At 36.0% G+C, this 21,334-nt stretch overlaps 3 protein-coding genes and 1 pseudogene across 3 annotated transcripts; 1 reads left to right on the top strand and 3 right to left on the bottom strand.

Annotated features, from left to right (window-relative positions):
* Window positions 1-3: 3 nt before the first annotated feature.
* LOC146145690 (splicing factor U2AF 35 kDa subunit pseudogene) lies at window positions 4-1,082 on the bottom strand (annotated as a pseudogene).
* A 28-nt stretch (window positions 1,083-1,110) lies between these two features.
* Window positions 1,111-2,510, bottom strand: LOC146145689 (splicing factor U2AF 35 kDa subunit-like). Its single transcript, XM_083390421.1, has one exon. The coding sequence runs from the start codon at window positions 2,446-2,448 to the stop codon at window positions 1,816-1,818; it is 633 nt and encodes a 210-aa protein (XP_083246547.1). The 5' UTR covers window positions 2,449-2,510; the 3' UTR covers window positions 1,111-1,815.
* Window positions 2,511-3,916: 1,406 nt separating this feature from the next.
* LOC146145688 (large ribosomal subunit protein mL45-like) lies at window positions 3,917-13,505 on the top strand. Its single transcript, XM_083389944.1, has 10 exons — window positions 3,917-4,048; window positions 4,609-4,716; window positions 5,420-5,521; window positions 5,685-5,784; window positions 6,107-6,211; window positions 7,351-7,420; window positions 9,386-9,535; window positions 10,501-10,671; window positions 11,287-11,388; window positions 12,753-13,505. Exons 1-10 carry the CDS (start codon window positions 3,976-3,978, stop codon window positions 12,984-12,986), a joined length of 1,215 nt encoding a protein of 404 aa, XP_083246070.1. The 5' UTR covers window positions 3,917-3,975; the 3' UTR covers window positions 12,987-13,505.
* Window positions 13,506-14,408: 903 nt separating this feature from the next.
* On the bottom strand, window positions 14,409-21,014 carry LOC146145687 (uncharacterized). Its single transcript, XM_083390247.1, has 3 exons — window positions 20,878-21,014; window positions 15,587-15,730; window positions 14,409-14,703 (listed from the first exon to the last, which is right to left on the bottom strand). Exons 1-3 carry the CDS (start codon window positions 20,951-20,953, stop codon window positions 14,519-14,521), a joined length of 405 nt encoding a protein of 134 aa, XP_083246373.1. The 5' UTR covers window positions 20,954-21,014; the 3' UTR covers window positions 14,409-14,518.
* Window positions 21,015-21,334: the final 320 nt, after the last annotated feature.

Below are 21,334 nucleotides of genomic sequence, written 5' to 3'. Positions count from 1 at the left end.
TCATCTAAAAAGGTTGGAAGCATAAAAAAACCTGATTTTCACACAAAAGCAACAGCAGATACAAGTACACATGGGATTTTATTTCTACAAGCCTGTTGAACGACCTCTTAAGGTAACGTTAGGTGAACATATGTTTCAGTGATGCTTTAACAGATAAATAGGTATACACAAGTTCTTTGTTTTTATGTAAAACAAGAAATCAGTGAAATGCCAATTGTAATCATCAATCAAAAATTTTACATTCTACAAGAAAATTTGAGGTGGTGAGTCAACATACATTATATACATAAGCATGTACACTATAAAAGCAAAATTTTAAAATATCTTTCTGACATAGGGCAAAACAACATCACAGTTTCTTTACAGTTTATTGTAGTATGCAAGTGTTTTTATTTCCTTTGTGACCCAGGTTTTTCAGGAAGATACACATTTCCATTATTTTAGCGACGCCTGTGGCGATCTCGTGAGCGACTTCTCTTGCGAGTGGGCGGTGAACGAGATCGTTTCTTTTTATCTTTTCGCCCGTAAAGCTGACGTCGCAGCTCCCTGGAAATCGGCTTCAGGTGCATGAAGTTACAAAATCCCCCACGGGTGCATTCACCCATCTCGTACTGGCGGCAACAGGCCTCTCTGAAATCAGTGACCGTGCTCAACTCGGAGAGTATTGGCTGACCATTGAACCACCTTGTGTTTAAGTCGTTGACCGCCTTTTCGGCGTCTTCTTCCTTATGAAACTTGATGTAGACGTTTCCGACCAGATGATCTCCGAGGTTGTCGCACACGTTCATCTCTTCAATTGATCCATACTTATTTTCGAGCTCCACGAAAACCTCTTCGAAGAAGTTGTCGTAGTGCTCCTGCATTTCTACATCTGTAAAAGTACCAGCGGCCGTGTTGTTAATTTGTGGATTTTGGTACAAGCCTGTGATAAGGACTGTCTGGCTAAAGGTTGGCTTATTATGCAGTCGTGAACAGCGTTCCCCATGACGACATGCTCCGATTTTAAAGTAGAATGAGCAGTTGACCTTGTCCTTTTCTGTCCCAAAAATCGAAGCCAGGTACTCTGCCATTGCAGGCCAGTTTTCGAAAAAAAAACCCAAGTGCAAAAACCTACAAAAAAATGATTATATTATAATAACTAATATTTACCAAATTCTATTTTGGAATATTTACAGATGAACTGATGTGAACTAAAAATCAATAAAATAGCTTGCAGAAAAAAGTGTGCACCTTTTTTTACTCACTAAACTATGAACCCCAAAAAATATTCATGATAAAAACTTGCTTGATGGGCACTGTTGCAATCTGCACTTAATACAAATTAGGTAAGTAGGCCAAATTTGATATTTTTAAATTCCAATTGCACAAATATATATTGTCACACTTGCGATTCAATGAGCCATAGTTCTATGCAGTAAAAAATTAAATAATAAAACAAAAAGTTTTCCAAATGGTTAACAATTTGTTAATTATTATTTTTGTGTAAGTTTAACTGAATATCTATGTATATCAAGATTTTTTCTCTAATATTACAGTTTATTGAAATGAAGTAAAATTGTACACGAAATAAAACACAAAAGTCATCATATGTCAAGAGTCTGAACCACAATATTGTCTTAAACGTCATATGTTTTCTCATTAAATAGGACAGCCCAAAGTTGTAATATTTTTTGTTTTGTATTTTAAAACCAGTTTCATTTGAACTTATTGTTATTTACACTTGGGCTATTTACAAGTACACTTAACAATACAAGTTCTTTATTGTTGATATGTGCTTGACAGCAATGTATTCTTAAGGCAAAAACCAAAGCATGCCTAATGACGCCTGTGGCGTTCTCGAGAGCGACTACGCTTGTTGCGTGTGCGAGGGGATCGAGACCTCTTCTGCTTGTCTTTTCGGCCATAGAGCTGACGTCTCAGCTCCCTGGAAATTGGCTTCAGGTGCATAAAGTTGCAAAATCCTCCACGGGTGCATTCGCCCATCTCATACTGGCGGCAACAGGCCTCTCGAAAGTCAGTGACCGTGCTCAACTCGGAGAGTATTGGCTGACCATTGAACCATCTGTTGTTTAAGTCATTAACAGCCTTTTCGGCGTCTTCTTCCTTGTGAAACTTGATGTAGACGTTTCCGACAAGATGATCTCCGAGGTTGTCGCATACGTTCATCTCTTCAATCGATCCATATTTCTCTTCGAGCTCCACGAAAACCTCCTCGAAAAGATTGTCGTAGTGCTCCTGCATTTCTACATCTGAGAAAGTGCCAGCAGCTGTGTTGTTGATCTGCGGATTCTGGTACAAGCCCTGGATGAGGATTGTTTGGCTAAACGTAGGCTTGTTGTGCATGCGAGAGCACCGATCGCCATGGCGACATGCTCCTATCTTGAAGTAGAAGGAGCAGTTGACCTTGTCTTTCTCAGTTCCGAAAATGGAAGCCAAGTATTCGGCCATCACAAAGGTTTCTTGGTAAAATTTTTAGATTGATAAAATTTTCTGAAAGAAAATCAGTGAAAGTAGCTGAAAGCAACTAGAGACACTACCAAGTAATGGTAGAATGTCCTTGTTACTTTCAAAAAGTGGTTCCAAACTGTTTTGCTGTTTCGGCGCAAGAATCCTACCACAGTTATGAAATTAACGCACAAAATTTGAGTTAGGGTGAGAATTATCGTTTGGGTGTGGGTGGGTCAAGTATTATTATATCCTTTATTTAATAATAATACTTGCCCCACCTTAACCCAACCGCTAACCCAAATAATGTTTGTGGTGGTAAGATTCTAGACCAGTGCCACTGTTTCTAATGCTAAGGATGCAGAAAACAATGCATTCATTAGGATTATTTTTTTTTCTTTTTTTAGATAGAATAGTTTCTCTTGATTAAATAGCGTATATGCAGTGCATACTTACAGTGGCAATATATATACCAGACCACGTAAATTAAATAGATTAGGGAATAAAAATGGAAACGCATAACTCTAAAGAATTAAATTTAAATAAATTACTCGACACTTGAAACAATATAGAGTGTTCAAGTCTAAAAACGAAAGAAAAGCAATTTAAACATCTCATAAGTTAGGCGACTGGTCTAGAATCCTACCAACAACGTTAAAACAATTACTAAAGCAACGGCACAATATTTCGGTTAGTGTTTGGTTGGTTCAAGTATTTTATTTAACAATATTGCTTTTCCCACTCAAATCCAAACGCTAACTCGCGCCATAACCCAACAATGTGGAGCGATTTTGAAACAACGCCGACTGCTGCTATCTTTTAAAAATGTTTCTAAATATTAAGAAAACTTCGTGAACTTTCACGCAAAATCGATCTAATAGAATACTAATACATTTACCAGTAGCATTCTATGAGTAATGCTTTTACCCTACGAAGTTGTGCAAAATGAATTTATTTTATTTTATTATTACCACAATACAGAACGATTTTATTATTATTATTATTATTATTATTGTTCTGTCGCAACTGACTGAAATATTAAAGCAACGTTATGCAAAGTGTAAACATCAGTCTGGTAAACTTTTAATTTTTGTTTTGCATTTTGCACGTGTTATCGGTTATTAGGTGGTTTCCCGACTTTTTTTCTCACTATTTTTAAGTAATTTGATTGTGTGATAACTGTTAAGCATGCTTGCCAGATGACATTTTTTTATAAGGTTAATGAGCAATTCCCAAAAGATAACCTTGTATTTCGTAAAATTACAGTATAATGGTATAACGTCCCCTTAATATTATTATACCAATCAACGGTTTGATCACGTTTTTATGTGTCTTGACTCTTAATTATATAACCTGTCCGCCTGTTTTCATGCAGGAAAGCCTAAATTTAGAACAAGTGCCTTTATCCATGTAGGCCTATAGTTTTTGTGAAATATTATAATTCATTCACTAAGGTTATCTTTCTTTATTTAGAAAAAATTGCTTTGGAATGTGGTAATGTTTTCAATGTTGATGTAGTTGATCTACACCATGGCTCGAGTTATACGAGGAGTTTTGCACCTGGCTTCAAGGACAAGATTACTTGGAAGTGACATATCATTGGGTTAGCTTTTTTAATGTTTATAATATTTTTTGCCTAGTGTTTATGAAACATTAAGAATCAGATTAGACTGATTTCACAAAATATTAAATCATTACTAATGTTGACTAGAGATAAACTGATATATCATTAGCGAAAATGTACGCTGATAATTTGGTTGATATTTGATGTACAAAAATTTAATATCATTCTTCCATAAAAACTAGCAATTTACCCATTTTTTCCATTGGAGTTTTTGCATCATGCCAAGTTTATAAGCAAAATAATAGTTTAATATATTATATAATTATATAGACTAAAAAGTTATTTTGATTTAAATTTTGAACATTTTCCAAGTATATAAAAAAATATGTGGTATCAGGTATCAGTTCACGAAATTGTAAATATCCGGTATCAGTCCAAAGAAATGATAGCGGTCGGTATCAAATAATAACTTGTTGCATTTCACCATTTAAAATCTATATAATTCTTACTTGTTTTTTTTCTAAAAACATGCGCCAAGCAGTAGCACTGCTTCCTTGTTAAGCAATTGCTTTTCTCCTAACATTATTTGCTTTTATTAGGATGTGTCAATGGATTTCAACAAACGATGTTTGCAACTAACAGAGCCAGACGACTTGAAGAAATGTATGGCCATTCTATGAGAAGAAAGGGAGAACTGTTTAAAATAGGTAGATCACCTTGTTTAAAACACTGTTTCTAATTTCATTTTTGACTTAGCATTTGTAATTCATCAAGGAAATCATACTTCAAAAATTATGTTATGTACATCGCAAGTTGGGATGCTCAAAGTAGAATATCGAATCCTTGAATCCCATCTGGATTCGAATCCAATTCTGCCGTTTATTTCGGATAATTGGAACCGATATAATTTAATGTTTTACCACGGATTGTTTGCGCCTAATTGCACAAACGCGTGCGGTAAGTTGGCCTGTCGCTGCGGCGACCAATTTATAGTGATTCCTTTAATGTAACCTGGTAGTGCAGTGTCAGTGTTTTTTCGGGCGACCAATTACCATGTCTCAAGTGTCAATCAAGCGTTATTGGGCGAGCCAGTAACTTTGTATTCTTTGCAGTACATTATTTGACTGCATAACAGATCAATTAGTCAAAAGAAGCACTAAGACCCAACAATGCTTTCAAAAACTGTACCGAATTGCAAAAGAGTTCTGTGTGCAGTGTTGCATTGTACTCACTGTAGGCAAAAATATACATGAATAACATAGGTATTTTAAATAAATAGTATGACACAATTAAAATAGACTAGCTATAATTTGGGACCTGGGACTTGTACTATTAAAAAAAAGCTTGTATTTAAAACTAATACGTCTAAAGTTTTAATGAATAAATTTTAACTGTTTCTTATACTGGTAGGCCAAAAGAAGTTTGCCAAGAAGAACCGATCTTACGCACAAATGAACTATGAAGAGTGGAGGTACCCACAGTCTAAAAGACCTATTGACATTTCTTGTACACGTAAGTTTATTGTTTAATTTATAACTTTGTTCGGGGCCCTATTAATAAGAATGTGTCAGTGCAGCTTTGCACTAAAAAGTAGTAAACATACTATTCTGTTATATTAAAATTCAAACCTCATTGCACGTTTCCTTATTAGATATACTATATGTATTCATTTAAGCTGAGATCTTTGAACCCTACAAGGATAAAGATCGAGGGATTAAATCAACTCTTTCAAATCCAAAGCAGTCATTGGCAGATATGAGAGATGCATTAGTCCAGTAAGTTATTTTTCATGTGTTTTTTTTTGTGCGTAGAAAAAATATTTTATTACCAGCACACCAATGTTAATCTTTATGTATTCACAATTAAATATACTTGAACCAGAGGCATCAAAGCTGTGGTCCAAAGACTATCCTATGTACATTTAATGGCTAATGTTACAAACACATTAAAACGGCAATTTAGTTACTTTAATAATTAATTTGTTTTGATGTTGCGGTGCAGTCCGTCAAAAACTGTACCCGATGTAATCTGTCCTATATATAACATGCCTAATTTGTTGCAACTTTCCGTTAAATCTTTTTTTTTTTTTTATTTTAGTGCCCGCCTCCTGAAGAAACGCCTGCCGGAATTTCACAAAGCACGTTTTCCAACGGAAGCCCAGCAAATCTACATCGACGCACACAACCTTCTGAATACCAAGAGGTACTTATGTTGTAGAAATTTTCATTTGAGCATTTTTTTTTCATTCCATGTAAATATGTAACTATGTTCAGAGTCTAATTAAACTTTTGTTTTAATTGAAAATCTACATATATACTAGAACGAATAATGGTGGAAAAGAAAATATAATGCCTTTCCGTTATGTTTATATCCTAAAAATAATAAAAGTAGAAGTCAGTGTGTTTCATAGTCTATGCCAAATAGATGCAGCGGTGTTGATTTAGTTACAACACTTTTTATATTAGTTGCTGTTGTTGTTTCAACACCATGTAGCTGTTCTTCACATGGAGGTGGTAATTAATGCGATCCAAATGTTTAGAAACTCAAAATAATAAGAACACCTTTCATTGCTGAGATTTAATGAAAAATTCCTGTCACATTGACTAATGATAAAGTGTGTATTGAATTGTATTTTTTAAGATAATGCCGACTTACTTTTATTTGGCCCTGAAATTTATTTTCAGGGGAACACACAATAATCCTTAAAAAGCAACAATAACTAAAGCAGAAAAATCTTTGAAACCATAGTATTCAACAACAAATAAATAAAGCCAAATATGCTGTAATACCCAATAAGACCAAAATCTGCCAGAATACGTCCTAAATTAATTGCAGCTGCTTTGGCCCTGTTTGGGGTATTGGTGGGTAATGGGTGAGGTTAAAAATGGGTTGGGTTTAAAATTATTAAATGAGTTATTGATGTACTTAGGGGTGGGGTCAAGTTTAAGTATTTTTTAGGCCTGATTCTGACCATTTAGGCACTATTCCCATGGGTTTAAGACTTATTCCGATTTAGACGGTACTACGGCTATTAGGTATCAGTTCTATTTTTGTCCGATTTCGAACTGTGTTTTAATCTGATGTTAAAGTTGTTCATATGTCGGTCTTAAGTCCATTTTCAGACGACATTACAAATCCCTGCATAGTATATCCCGTGTTCCTTATTTTAAAAGTAAGTTCTGTAATAATTTTTGTAGACTGAAAAAAAATTGTTTTGTATGCAGTGAAAACATTATCTTTTAATTCGTTTTTTGTTGTGAAACATTATCTTTTATTGTGTTTAAAATAGTATCACACTAAGGTAAAATGCCTAACTTCTTGAATACTGTTTATTTTTATAGATGGTCAATAGTTGAGAAGGGTAATACTGTAGCTTCTCTCCACAACCTGGTTACTGAGCATGCTTACTGTGTAAGTTGTCTTTTATTTGGGTGTTTTGTTTGTAAGCAAAACTTTTTTAAATCTCTCTCTATATACAGGTATACGGTATATGCACCTTTAATCAAGGTGCTGCTTGAAGGGCCAAAATACTCAAGTCAAAACAGTCTGTCAAATTTATCTGACGGCCTCTCAAAGAAAACACACAATTAAACCTACAAAGCAACAATATCTGAAGTAGAATAATCTGTTCAACCGTACCATTAAGACCAACGACCTAATAAAGTCAAATAATATCCACAACAGAATAATATCTAAATCGTCTGAATAAAACCTAAACTTGTTGGAATAATAGTACACCGAAAGCCATTGCAGACTCACCAAATCTGTTGATCTATGATGCAATTTTTCGCTGTTCGAACCTCACTACAGGCTCGTTGTTTTTCTAGTCTGCCCTGCTTGCATCATAGATCAACAGATTTGGTGAGTCTGCAATGGCTTTCGGTGTACTAATTATACGTAAGCCATAATCGTTGGTCAAAAAGCAGCTTCAGAAGGGCTAGATCTCAGTTATTAACACACATATGTGTGCATGTTTCTTGTTGGAATAACTTTCAAATTCAACTATGAGGCCTTAATAACCCAAAATGATGCATTTAACTGTAGGGACAGGGCATGGGACTATTTGGGGCTGTCGGTCTTGCATCAGGCAATTCGGTGTCTAAGTTTGGGTGGCTTAGTATGACCGGCGCCATTGGTGCACAGCTGTTTTGGTTTCAGATTCTTTATCCGTGTTTTGGGTTAGTGAGGGTGGTAATGGTAGGAGTTACAAATTGGATTGGGGTTAAAATTATAATTAGGGAAGTATAGAGTTCTTAGAGATTAGTTTGGGGGTAGGTAATATGTTGTATAAGCCTGATTCCGACGGATTAAGAACTTATTCTGATTTAGACAATTTTACGACTATTAGGTATTAGTCCTATTTTGGTCTTATTCGCCGAAAGTCTTTGCAATAGTTGTAGAATTTGTTTTGTGTTTAAGTGCAGTTAAAAAGTGTGTTTACAACGTCCTGTATTAAAATATTTTTTTAAGCATTTGTTATTGTGTTGGACATGACATAATGCTATTGTTGGTTTGAGATTTTATAAGCAGTTGATAAAAATAAAATATTATTATGAAAACAATTGATCTTTAATCACTTGGTTAGCTAAAGGAGTGTTTACCTTTTTATTTAGATAATATTAGGTTAGTGTTTATGACCCTCAATCAGTTTGTTGTATAAATATTGTGAACGTTAGTATGTCAGTTAATCACCTGATGAAGTTGTTACTTTTGAATGTTTTTGAATCTATTTTGCTTGTTGAAACATAGTAATATGGCGTCTTTGAATCGAAACAGTTTTGTCTAAAATATGATATAATAATTGCATGAAAATACCAACTATGTGGCATACCTAATTCTTACCCTGCAACAAGATTTTATTCAAAGAAGTAATTTGCCTAAATCACTAAATTGTAATACACTTATTTGGCAAGCTTAAAGATTCCTGCCTAAAGATTTGGTTAGCTTTAATATTACTTAATTTCTCTAATAAATAAAATTAGGTCGGGATATGTGATCCTCATTCATTTTTGTTGTGTAGATTTGGTTTATGCCAGTAAAGGCGGTAATTTCTCTGAAAGCAATTAAATAATAATCCTACAACTGGAATGAAATATATTAAGGTCAATAATCATTTTAAATTGAAAGAAAACATCTTTTAATATAAGGGTATTTGCAAAAATACTTTACAGTATGACTTAATTTTTTATGGCGTCAGTCCGGTCAGCTTGAATGCTGTGAATTAATAATCGGATTGATCCACAATGAGAGAAAATAGTACCATGACAGGGTTCAAAGGGTTGACACAAAGTCTTGAAATTTATTTTTGTTCAGCTTCAGTTGTGTTTCGAAAGTGCCATGGTAAATCAATTTTCTAACTATTTTTTTTGTTCTTAGAGCATGGTAGAAGGCCTTCACGACAAAAGGGTGTTTTGGAGTTGGTTGGAATCAATCGAGCCCCACAAAGTGGTGCAAATCAGATGCTCACCCATGATTGACGACGAAAACTTTTATGCACAAGTTACAGTCCGGATGCACTCAAAACAGGTGCAGTATTTTTATTTTTAAATATTGTAAACATGTGTATGTTTGTGTTTAACCAGCTTTATTATTTATCTGTTTGTTTCTTGCACCACGTTAACGCCTTAATCATTTATTTTTTTAATTATTACAGACAGTCAATTGATTTAAAGCTGAACTGTTTTTGAACCACTTGTTTTTTGTAACAACGACTTTGATCCAGGCATTAACTCATTTCGACCTTAAACTGATTTGCAAACAACCCCCCAACATTGATTTTCCATATCAGCAGCCTTTTTGTCGAAAGCATTTATCGCAACATACAGTATTCAAACACATTTCTTAACGTTTATCTTAGTAGCACTTAACTCGCCAAGAACTGGTTAATATGTAGGTCGTTTTAAAATCATCATTGATCGACTATTTCACTCAGTCTGCCGATAGCTTGCGGTTTACAGTCTTCCCCCATACAACGATGACTGACTGAGCAAACCCCCGCCTCCAAGATAATGGTACACATAATAAAATACAAAAGATGCCTTCAGGAAGAAATACCGAAATCAGACAGCGTAATCAGTTGATCAATGATGCAAGCAAGGCCAAGCTAGTATGCAGTGAGGTTCGAACTCTCCGGCAAACCAGAGAGCACAGATTATACGCTAACGTTCCCTAATTGTTGCAATATTCATTACCGTGTCTTGAAATGTTGCAATTCGAAGATACTTAAAAATCGAAAACAGCGTAACATATTGCGTATTTCTGTTGTTAAGTAGAGAAAAATAATGGTGTTTTTAATAAATCGCCCATATGAAAAATAATGTTGTTTTTAACAAATCTCCCATAATATTGCCGTGCCTTCAAATGTTGCAATTCGAAGATACTTAAAAAACGAAAATAGTGTAACATATTGCGTATTTCTGTTGTTAAGTATAGAAAAGTTAAGGTATTTTAATACATCGCCCATATCTATTTGTATCTAATAACGTGTACAGAAACTCGCCGTGTACGACCGCTTCGGACGTCTAATGTACGGAGACCCGGAAGGTACGCGACGCGTTTACGAGTACGTGGTGTTTGAGCGGCACGTCGCCAATCCCTACGGCCGATGGCGAATCCACGGCAAAAGCGACGGACCCGACCAGGAACGGGAACCACTAACGAGGGTACGATTTGAATTTGCTTTTTATCCTTGTTTTTGTTTGTCGCTTTAGGCTTTGGAACCTCTGTGTATTTGTGACAGATGTAGGCTGTAGGGTTTAAAACTTTTTTGACAGCTAGAAAACAGCAATTGTGACAGGTCAAAAAACTAGAAAAAGTCGATCTTTAATACATCCGGGCATTTCTGACAGATGTAGGCTGTGGGGTTTGACAGCTTTGTGGCAGCTAGTAAACAGAAAAGTATTTTTAATTTTAAACGTTGGTTAAACAACTTAAAACATTTTACAAACTAGTGACCAAAAAAACACAAAACTTTAAAGAATAAATCTAAAAGTACTAATATTAGTGCATTTGCATTGTCTAATACTATGTGAGGCAAAACCGCTACCAAGTGCAACATTGGAAAAAAAACTCAGTTATTTGGTTATTATAAATTATTACTTAAAATTATAGGCCAACGTTTGTCAGAGACTTTCTGCTCAATAGAACTGTTTAAACTCCAGTTCAGTTATGCCTTAACGTTGGTTAGCTCTTTTGTGTATCCACTATTTCTTCTACATATAACTGCTGTTGACCTGAGAATCTCTGCGTAGCGTTAACTGGCGCCGTTTCTTTTACAGACGGTCGCCTTCCCCAAACCACATCCACAACGGGAAGAGGCCGATGATTGGCACAAAGAAGAGCAAAAGATCCATCCTATGAAGTGGTATCCCAAGCGATTAGTGAGTATAAAGCCGATCTGGTTTTCAACCAGTCGTTTTAAAACTTAGTAAAGCTTTAAATCCGTGAATTCCCCACTAGGGGGGGGGGGTTGGGGGTTATAATTTTTAGGGGAGGGAGCGATTTGTGTTCAATGTGTTATTGCTGCTCTTGTCATATATAAGCTGAGTAAAAGAAAGGTATCATAAAATCATTCAATGAAGAAAGTGAATGTACGACGAAATTTCGAGAAAAAAAGACAGAGCTTGGCACTTGTCTACGAATTATTCTGCAAGCTAGGTCACATATTTTAGCTAAATAATTTTGTAGGGGGGAAATTAAAATAAGTTATCGACTAAAAGGGTGTACAGGACAAAAATGGTTGGGAACCACTGCTTTAAATTAAGGCTATGCGACTAAATGATTCATATTTTGCAATTTTTCTTAAAACTGCAATTTTATTTTAATTTTGTGTGAAAGCAAGGCCAGTCACTGGCTTTCAATGTGCATATTGTGTTTTCAGTTACAAAAGCTTCAAGTAACACACGTTTGCCTTTTTTTATTAAAACAAAAAAATAAAAGTGTCAGCCAATTTATTGCTGTGTTTTTATCAATTCCCCTCACATGACAAACCTTGTACTCGTTTCGGACAACTATTTGCAGAACTTCATCAATTGTTTGGTGTTCTTTACCATTTTACCAATTCAATTATTTGCTGGTCTTAACCCCACCAATTTATTACCAACATTTACCATATTATTGCTGCAGGTATTTACATTTTTGCTAGCCTTTCGCCCAATTTTTGGCTATTTGACCAATGGTTACCTAAGCAGTTAATTTGGGTAGTTTAAGGCCACCCGCAGACCTATTAACGTTAAGTCGTTTATTTAAAACAAGTGACGCAAAAACGAAAAGTGGTTGCACTAGATGCAGGCCTGTTAGTGGGCAGTTTGATCGGCCTACAGTTTCCAGCTTACTTAAGACTCTAAAGCAGTGGTTCTCAACAGGAGTGCCGCGGCACCCTGGGGTGCCATTTCTAATGCTCAAGGGTGCCAAGAGATATTTGACAATCTTTAAGAAATTGATTTTTGCCTAAATAGAGTTGATGTGTGTTGTCCCAGTTCCGTTTAGTGTGACATTCTATTGAATTACCTGCGGAAAAATCTTGTAGGGGTGCCGCAATCTATTTATTATTTCTGAGGGGTGCCGCTAGCCGTAAAAGTTTGAGAAACACCGCTCCAAAGTCTACGTTGCCAAGAAAATATGTAGATCCGGGGGTGGCAAACTTTCTACAAATCGGTTTTAATATTTCAGACAGGCAAGCTTTGTAACAACGTACGGCCGACAACACTAACTAAGTTAACGTTTGTTTCGCGTTATCGTCCAGGTCGCCATTCAAAGAGACGAGCGTATGAAGCGATTCCGTCAAGGCAACAAGTACTGGCGTGCTAGACGCAAGATGCTAATTAGAACCAGGCACTACACTCCACCGCCCGCCATCAGTGGCAAGGCCCGACGCCTTATGACCAGAAAGGCCGGGTCCATCAAGAAAATGCTGGACGAAGGAAGGCTGCCAAAGCGGCCCGTCGAACCGCCAAAGCCTTTCGAGCCCTTGAAGTAGTCACTACTTTTAAGTTTTTTTGTCTGGTCGTTAAGTTCCCAATCTGGAATGAGCGGGCGTTTGACGTCTTTAGGGGTGAAGTGCGTCGTTGGCACCGAAAAGGTTAAGGCTTTCCTTTTCCTAATATATCTGATAAATCTTAAAACATTGCTGTCGCGAATTCTCTAGAAGTCCATCTGTCGCCTAAACCGTGTGAAAAGGTAGTGATGTTTCGACACATCGGCTTTTGATTATCACCATTTTACTGGTGACGTCAAATATGCGTTTACAAATCCGTTACGTCACGACTATTAATTGTTTTTCACAACTCGTTTAAGTAACGAAAAGCCCAACACATATACGCAACTAATTATATTACTATCCTTTTCTATTTTAGGCCATTGGTTTAAGTTACAAGATTAAATTTAGCTATAAGAGACATATTAAGTGCTGCAAAATAACTATTGTTCTAAATACGATTTCGTATAGGTAAAGAGTGTTCTACGGCATCTAACAGATGTAATAAACTGTGTTGTTGCAGCAGTGCACGATTTTTTACAGCTTTTGAGCGCTTACTAGTTGCTACAGTCTTTTGTTCTCTTTGCAATATTTTTGTACGTTCGGGGCGTAATAAGCCGACCAACAACAATCAAGGGAACTGACAAGCAGTTTTTACCAAAGATGTATTTATAAAGGAATACAAGCAAATTAAAGGCAAGAGAAAAACGCCAAAAAGTAAGGAAATAAATATGAGCGTTGCAAAATGAAAAGATGTACAATGTAAGAAAAAAATCCTGCTGAATTTTGTCAACCGTAACACATCCGTTTTAGCTGTGAGCTGCTGATTGTTACAAGAGGCTGCGAGACTTTAACACACAAAAAATTAAAAATTAAATTCATTTAACGTACAACAAAATATGTGCCACGGATTTAAAGAGAAAAAATTGGCGAAAGCATACAGACTTTGGTCGACCTCAAAGCTTATTGTCCACTAGGGTCGGAGAACAGTCTTCGGAAGTCAGCGGAATATACTATTTTAATTAACAGCCGGTTTAACCCAAATTTTTTGGTTTTCATTGTGATTTCCAAAACGTTCGTGACGCATTTTTCTAACAAAGAAGCTCACAAAATGTTGATAAACCCTGCAAAGAGGTCCCACCTTCCAGTACACCAAAGGTTAATATCACTAAAGATACTTAGCCGTTCGTTTGTCGGCGTAACTTCCGAAATGGCCGATCTCTTAGTTTTGTAATTTAAAGTTTGGAACTTGCAGCAGCCATTTTGTTTTCTGCGGTGGCTAACAATAACGGTTTCGTTACTTTTCAAGTATCTGACCGAGTTGCATTATACCAAATTGTAGTATATCAGTTTTTTTATCATTGCAACCCGTTGCGAAATTTGCGCAAAATTATGGTTTTGGAGCGGCCTTTATATATATATATATATATATAAACGGCCTATAGTTTGCTGTAGAGCTTTAGAGACTCTGCTTATCACAGTGATGGCGCGCCCATAAGAGCACGCAGCAGTCCGATCTGAGCAAAGGGTCGCCCCTATAACATGAATTCTTTTGAGGTGGGCTGGTCGAAGACGTTGTCGGAGGTGGCGCCCTCGACGTCTTTTGCGTTTTTCCCGCGCTTTAGCTCGCCCGAGTAGTAGCTGCCCTTCTGGCCCAAGTGGTAACGCAAGGTCAAAAGGCCAAAGGTCATCAGCACCAGGAAGGCAATCACCGAGACCACTGCAACACAAGGTTATTAGTTTTATGTAGACTGAATTTGGAGGAACGGCTACCCATTACGGCAGTCAGCTGAACACTTTTTTTTCATATTTATAGAATTTAGATATTGTTAAAGGAAAAAGTGGACTATAGTGAGATTATCGAATGTGAATAATCGCAAGGCTAACCTCTATTAACACGCCGAAAATGTCACCAATTTAGTCGAGCGTTATCTGTTTATCATACAAAATGGCGCTGTAGGAATATCAAAGAAGTATAAGTAACTTTTGTTAGGCTACTTTTCGGATAACTATTTAATGATTGTCAACATACAAAATGTTCCCCATTTCTTTATGAAGGTTCACATTCCTACAACTTCTATTCATTAGCCTTCAAAATGGCGAACTTTTTCGTTGTATAAATATTTCTGCCGATATGCTCCCAGCCATCAGTGTTGATCCACGCTAATGTATAATTCATCTTATCAACCTGTGCATATTTGATAACAGCGGTACATAAACGCCAACTGGATATAAAGAATATTGCATACAGCGTTTGTTTTGAAGTAGGCGCTGATGGGCGTTGAATGTTGGCTACAGCGCTATAATTTAAAGATATAACAACTTAGCACGTCGACTGGAGTCAATGATTAGGTGAATATTATGAAAATAGCCAAAAGAGATATAAAAATAGCATTTAACAAAGCCAAAGACCCCCCCCCTCCCCCTAACGCAGGAAAAGACCACAGTAAACGTACCCATTTAAAATGCCCCTTGCAAACAACAGCCTATTGTTTATGTTCGCGCCTGAATCATAAACGCACGTCCGGTGCTGACCGTCGATTCAAATCTTGGTCAGCGAAAAACGCAACAACAAAGAACACAACGTCGGCATAATTTCTCACCGATCATCAGGGTGATGCTAGCTTTGTAGGTGGCTGCGTATCCGTCGGCGCTGTCGGCCAAAAACGTGGTTTGGTTGTCGTCCGGCGAATGGGTGCTGGTCAAAAAAGGCGCCATCTTTGCATCGATGGCGTTGGAGCCGGCGCCTTTCAAAATTAAACACATATGTCAAGCTGTGGTTCTCAGTGTGGGAAAGTGATTTACAAATTGACTCAAATCGAAGTCATTTGTATCAAAATATAAAAGCGAGCAAACTGTTTGCAAACAGAAGTTAAATTAAAACTTAGCAAATTTTATTTATTTATTCCCTAAATAATTAACGTGGCTTAGTATTTTGAACGAATGACTTTGGTTAAACTGAAGGTTTTCACTAAGCATTTTTTTTTATAAAATTGATTTAATTTTTGCCCTAAAAATAATTTGCTTGCTATACGTTACGTTTTTGTTGTTTTTTGAATTATTACGCGTAATAATGAGTTATTACTCATAATAACTAACGAAGGAGAATTCCAATTTTACAGGTTTAACGTCAAATGACTTCTCTTGGAATTGATTTGCTCTAATAATGACCTGACTGAGGCTTGACTTGTCTGCAACACCGACTATTTTGAAGTGACTATATTTGAGTTAAGTCACTTATAACAGAACTTATATCCAAGTGATGTCGTTTACAAATAAAAGTCATCCAAGTCCAGTTTAAGTCATTCCTATAGCAAGCCAACGTAAAGTTATATGTCCAAGTTAATTAATGCGGCCGATTTTCTTAAGTCAAGTCATTTCAATACTGGTGGTTTCTAACCTTCAGGTCTATTAGTTTGGCCCCAGTTGGGAAATGAAAAAATAAATCTTGCACAATAGGTGTGATATCATCGTGACGCAATTTGTTGTTACGCCAGGGCATATATCTTATACAGAGAACTTCCGACCGATTGCGCTTTACGTTAGTTGTTTTTGTGAATGGACAATGGCTTTTTAACAAAGGTGAGAAACTGAAACCGAAACGCATAGCCTACGATCTGCGTCGGCACTTTCTTTGAACGTATTGTAATTTTTGCTTAGTGCGGTGATTTCGAAAGGCTATCCCGAAAGCTGGTGCTAATAAGAACAATTGCTTTTCAAAAGTTTTGCCGAAAGTTGACCAAAATAAACTATTCATCTCCATGAGTAAGGTCATTCAAACTCTTTGCAAATACACGTCATGGCATTTTCAACTAACAATCTATCCTATTGACTAATCCAATTTGACCAACGAATAGGCCCACAATATTTTCATCCATAAAGAAGATAATTTCACCAAATAAGAAGACAAAAGTACAATACTATTGGAGTGCTACTTTGGAAGAATGTATCACCTTTTAGATAATTATATGCACATTCAGCAAAATTAACAATAAAAACAACAGTTTTAATCTGGCCATTTTTTTGAAATAATGAAGTGTAATGGTTTTTAATTGTCTTAAAAAAAGGATGATAAAAATGATTTGACAAAAATCTTTTGTCAAAAAGTCATTCTATTTAAATTAGGCCTCGCCTTGTGACGAAAAGTCACATAAAAATAGATTTGTGTTTCAAATATCAGCAACGAATCGTTAAAAACGAAAAGGAAAAAAGTCTGTGCGTTTTTTAGTATTCTCGCAGGACCAGTTATTTTTCAATGGAAAAGAGAACAATTGCTTTCAAAAGAGGTCGCATGGTTGACCTAACCACAAAAAACCTAAATTCAACCTAATTACGTTTTATTTTATCTGATACGATACAATCACAGGAAAACCATTTTGTAGGATGAAAAACCACGGAATGGCAAATCCCCTTATGCGCCAGCAAAAGGGTTTCCTACATTTATTGACATTGGAGAGTGTATAACATAAAACGCAGGCCTAAATAGGAATGTTGTTTAAAATATTCTTTTACTATGAGTTCTTGTTGTTTTTTGTGTGATTTCCATTATGGACAGACTGTTTGTTTCACGTAGCTCTGCTTTTAAAAGCATTTATAGAAGACCGGCCATAAATTAGAGTTTTTCAACCTATAAAATTGGATCGCTCTTTGATTTGGTTGGGTCGCCGACTGCAATAGTTTTATATATGGTTAAATTTAATGAGATTGCTTCTGAGCAAAGTTCTCCAAAATTAAAAAAAAATGCAAAAGTCAATGTTTGTGTCTTCATCGTGTTTTTCTGGCTTACAAACAGTTAAGTGAAGAGAATAAGGTCGCCAAAGCTTTGTTGTTGTACTAATACGCTTAGTATTGGGGTTGCTATGAAAATAGGCTGAGAAATGCGCGGCACTTATTACTCGCAAGTAAAAACAGTGGAAAATATGACAGGTTATAAACACACGACGTAAAAAATCTCAAAATACTTCCCAACCAAGTTATTTCAAACCAACGCTACTTTATTTTGTAAAAACATTTTTTTGTGATTTACAAGAGACTTTAGAGTTTGAAAAATGCGTCGAATTAATTTTCAAAGTTTAAAACATTATTTTGTCAAAGTAACCTATTTTTACAAAATTTTCTATTTTAAAATCAATAACGAAAAAAAACATGAAAGTTTTGATTTCTCTTTACACGTATATTATTGTGCTGATTTTTTAATAAATTTACGTCACAATTAAAATAGACTGTTAATTTACGATTGTGATTTTAGTAAAAATGAGTCTCTAAATACATTCAGTGCTTAATCTTTTTATTGAAAATTTGATTAGCCTACTTTCTAAAATACACTAATATTTTCAATTTGGCCTTTCACGGACCCCTGAAACTCAGTTCACGGAAGCCTAAGGGATCCATGGACCCCAGTTTAAGAACCCCTGCCCTAGGTGATACATTTTTAGCGAGATAATCAAAATCACAGTTCCTTGTGTCTGTTACGACATTACGGTCAGCATAGCGTCACAATTTCCTGGCATTGTTATGTGGCTCGCATTTGGGCTATTGTGTGTTGTCGTAAGGGCACGATCTGATTCAATAAGGAGAGGCTAAATAAAGTTGACCGAAAAATAGAATTACAAGCGAAGCTCACCTTGATATATTCGCTAAGTCGAACAATCCAATTTTATAGTAAAGTTAACTTGACGTGGCATGTGATTAACTGTCCATAAGATGAAATGAAACGTTAAAAGAAGTTGAAATAATCATATATTTTTCACGACAATGCCCCTTCTTTCCATTCTTTAAACATGAATTGGGATATCACCGTCATATTGAAAGACGGGTGGCCGACTCGCTATTCTTACGTTCATACTATATTTGTGTTTTTTTTACGCTCAGTAAAGATTGAATGGCAAATTTGCATGCGTTCCCGAATTTTATACAACTATACTCGAAACCTTTCACTTTCTTCAGAACAATGTAAAAATAAATATTTGAAGTTTTGCTGGCGTGCCACATTCCAATTTCACGTTTCGCGCAAAATGAATAAAAATGCGAGTTTATATATACGTTGAATGTAGCAAACGCTTTAATCGTTGCTGCGTAACGTTTCTAATAAATGTGAGTATGAAAAATTATTTGTGTCAATGTTAAAACAACGTGGTGATACTGATTTGAAAACCCAAGCAAACTTTTTGAAAATATACCATATTGTTTTTGCGGGTCCATCAAGAGAGTCATAACTGGGAAACATTTATTTAAGGCAGGGTTTTTCAGAGTTCTTTTATGTGGGCGTTCGGAATTATTGGCCTTTAATTCGAAACAACCAAATTGTTGTTGCTACTTTCTTCTGTTTTTATTTGGGCCGATGTATAATTTCGATTTGAGATACATTTAACACTAGTTTAAGGTAAACAATTTACCGGTCTTATATGCCAATATTAAAAAAAAATCTTAAGTGAAATATAGTGGAATTGTCTTTTGGCAATATCGTTATGTTTCCGCTTTTGCTGCGGTAACCGAATGACGGAGTGCATTTTATTATTATATATTTTTATATATATTTTTTTATATATTTTTTTTGCTGATATATTTTTGTTGACCAAGCAAGTTAAGGAAAATATAAGCCCTTTAAAAAAACGGGGAATGCAAAATTCGCAAGCTATCAAAACTAAACAGAAACCGCGTTTCGACATACGAGTGACACACATGGATGGCCAGCCACAATTTTTTTGAGAAACACTGGTCTTTTTCTAATCGTGAAAAACTATTGTTTTGCTGGACATGCTGTAGTCGCCTACACACCTACCAGCGTTGACATCAACAACAATAGCTATACAGCAGCATTAGTTGCACGGTTTCCTTTTCAAAATTGTCGAAACACAGGACGCACTGTGCGCAGAATCGAAAATCAAAGTGCTGCGAGTGTTTACAATAGATCATAAACGCACTTTATCCGCATACCGTAAATTTATCCGCACGCCATAAGCATCACTTGTTTTATTGGTAAAGCTTAGCGCGTTTTAGCTAAGTTTTAAAATCACTCAACGGGCCAAGGGAAATTCTATACTCAAGACCCGCACACGGTCCTTGATAATATGCACCTTCTTAAAATTCGGGAGTGTGAAAATATATAAAAACGACTGCACCAAGATTAACAGCTGATCCATTTTGGGGTGGTGTATAACTACATGGACAAAGTCCTAGCTTACAACAAATTATTTTTGGAAAAGTACTTTTCTGACAAATTCGATAGCATAACATTATTTCAATGCTTAGCACAATAGCGGACATTGGAACGTACAAAGACAAATTTTCAAAGTTATTACGGACAAAAATTCTAAAGTGCTAAAAAGTTTGGTTACCTCAAAAGTTGTTACTATTTTTTAAAGAACCTATGTTTTAAAGTAAAAAACTTCTGAGTTCGATCGCAAATCATGGCAAAAAAACACGATATCATTTGGTATCGAATCGGAACTGATACCACGCTATAGTATCGGACGCTTATCGATACTACAACATGGCATTGGGTATCGGCTCGTATCCTAAATTATCAGACACCTCTAACCTAGGCCTATTCCTTATCCACGAACGTATAGGCCTATTATTTTGATAATGCCACATAGATCGAGTAGTCCGACATCATCTTGATTAAGATGTCGATCTATTTGACCGTTTTTAAGCTACATTACAGATCCGTACATAGTGTACCCAAACAGTGTTTTTTAAGCTGTTTTGCGGGACCGAAACGGTCCCCCAAATTTCTCCAGCGGTTTCCCAAATTTTGGACTTGCAATTTTTTGGTATTTGAATGAATCACTTGCGGTCTCTTAAAACCACTTAGAGGTCACCCAAACCAAACCTTAAAAAAACCCTGTACCCAAGTATATTAATTTTCATACACAATATTTTATTTACTTACCACTGGAGACTCCCGAAAGGTCTTCATCGTCCGTTTGCGAAATTGTATAACCTTCGGCCAAGGTTGAATATGTCATGGCGTTTGTGTTGCCTTTGTGCGTTTAGAAGCAATTCAATGTTTTCGTTAAACAAAATTGAGTTTCTGCGTAACAATATACGCATTTTTATTCGATAGTTTACCAGAGATTTCATCAACTGAGGTGTATATATCAGTAATGTATTGAATAACACTTCTATAAGATACACTGGTTAGAAAACTACCACAGCCCTTTGATCAATCGTGAGTCTTGCCTAAATAAGATACGGGAGGCTAGGGTTTTGCAATTGTGTTTTGTTTAGCTGTAAAAGACGGACGTGGTATTAGTCAGCTATAGTTATCACATCTGCGTGATACACACTATTAGCTTTATCTACAAACGCCGTACTTGAAACCAATCTGCATTAACAAGTCGCATACA

Source organism: Ascidiella aspersa, chromosome 5 (genome assembly GCF_963924565.1).
Source record: "Ascidiella aspersa chromosome 5, kaAscAspe10.2, whole genome shotgun sequence".
NCBI lineage: Eukaryota > Metazoa > Chordata > Ascidiacea > Phlebobranchia > Ascidiidae > Ascidiella > Ascidiella aspersa.
Note: the sequence above shows the minus strand (reverse complement) of the source record. Positions and strands in the feature narration are given on the sequence as shown.

Bases quoted from the DNA above. Each gene is read 5' to 3' on its own strand.
- LOC146145688 (XM_083389944.1), top strand. From the start codon at position 3,976: ATGGCTCGAGTTATACGAGGAGTTTTGCACCTGGCTTCAAGGACAAGA. The intron at 4,049-4,608 runs GTTAGCTTTTTT...TGCTTTTATTAG, and splicing joins TGGAAGTGACATATCATTGG to GATGTGTCAATGGATTTCAA. The intron at 4,717-5,419 runs GTAGATCACCTT...TTATACTGGTAG, and splicing joins GGGAGAACTGTTTAAAATAG to GCCAAAAGAAGTTTGCCAAG.
- LOC146145687 (XM_083390247.1), bottom strand. From the start codon at position 20,953: ATGACATATTCAACCTTGGCCGAAGGTTATACAATTTCGCAAACGGAC. The intron at 15,731-20,877 runs GTAAGTAAATAA...TAATTTTGAAAG, and splicing joins CCTTTCGGGAGTCTCCAGTG to GCGCCGGCTCCAACGCCATC. The intron at 14,704-15,586 runs GTGAGAAATTAT...CTTGTGTTGCAG, and splicing joins TAGCATCACCCTGATGATCG to TGGTCTCGGTGATTGCCTTC.
- LOC146145689 (XM_083390421.1), bottom strand. From the start codon at position 2,448: ATGGCCGAATACTTGGCTTCCATTTTCGGAACTGAGAAAGACAAGGTC.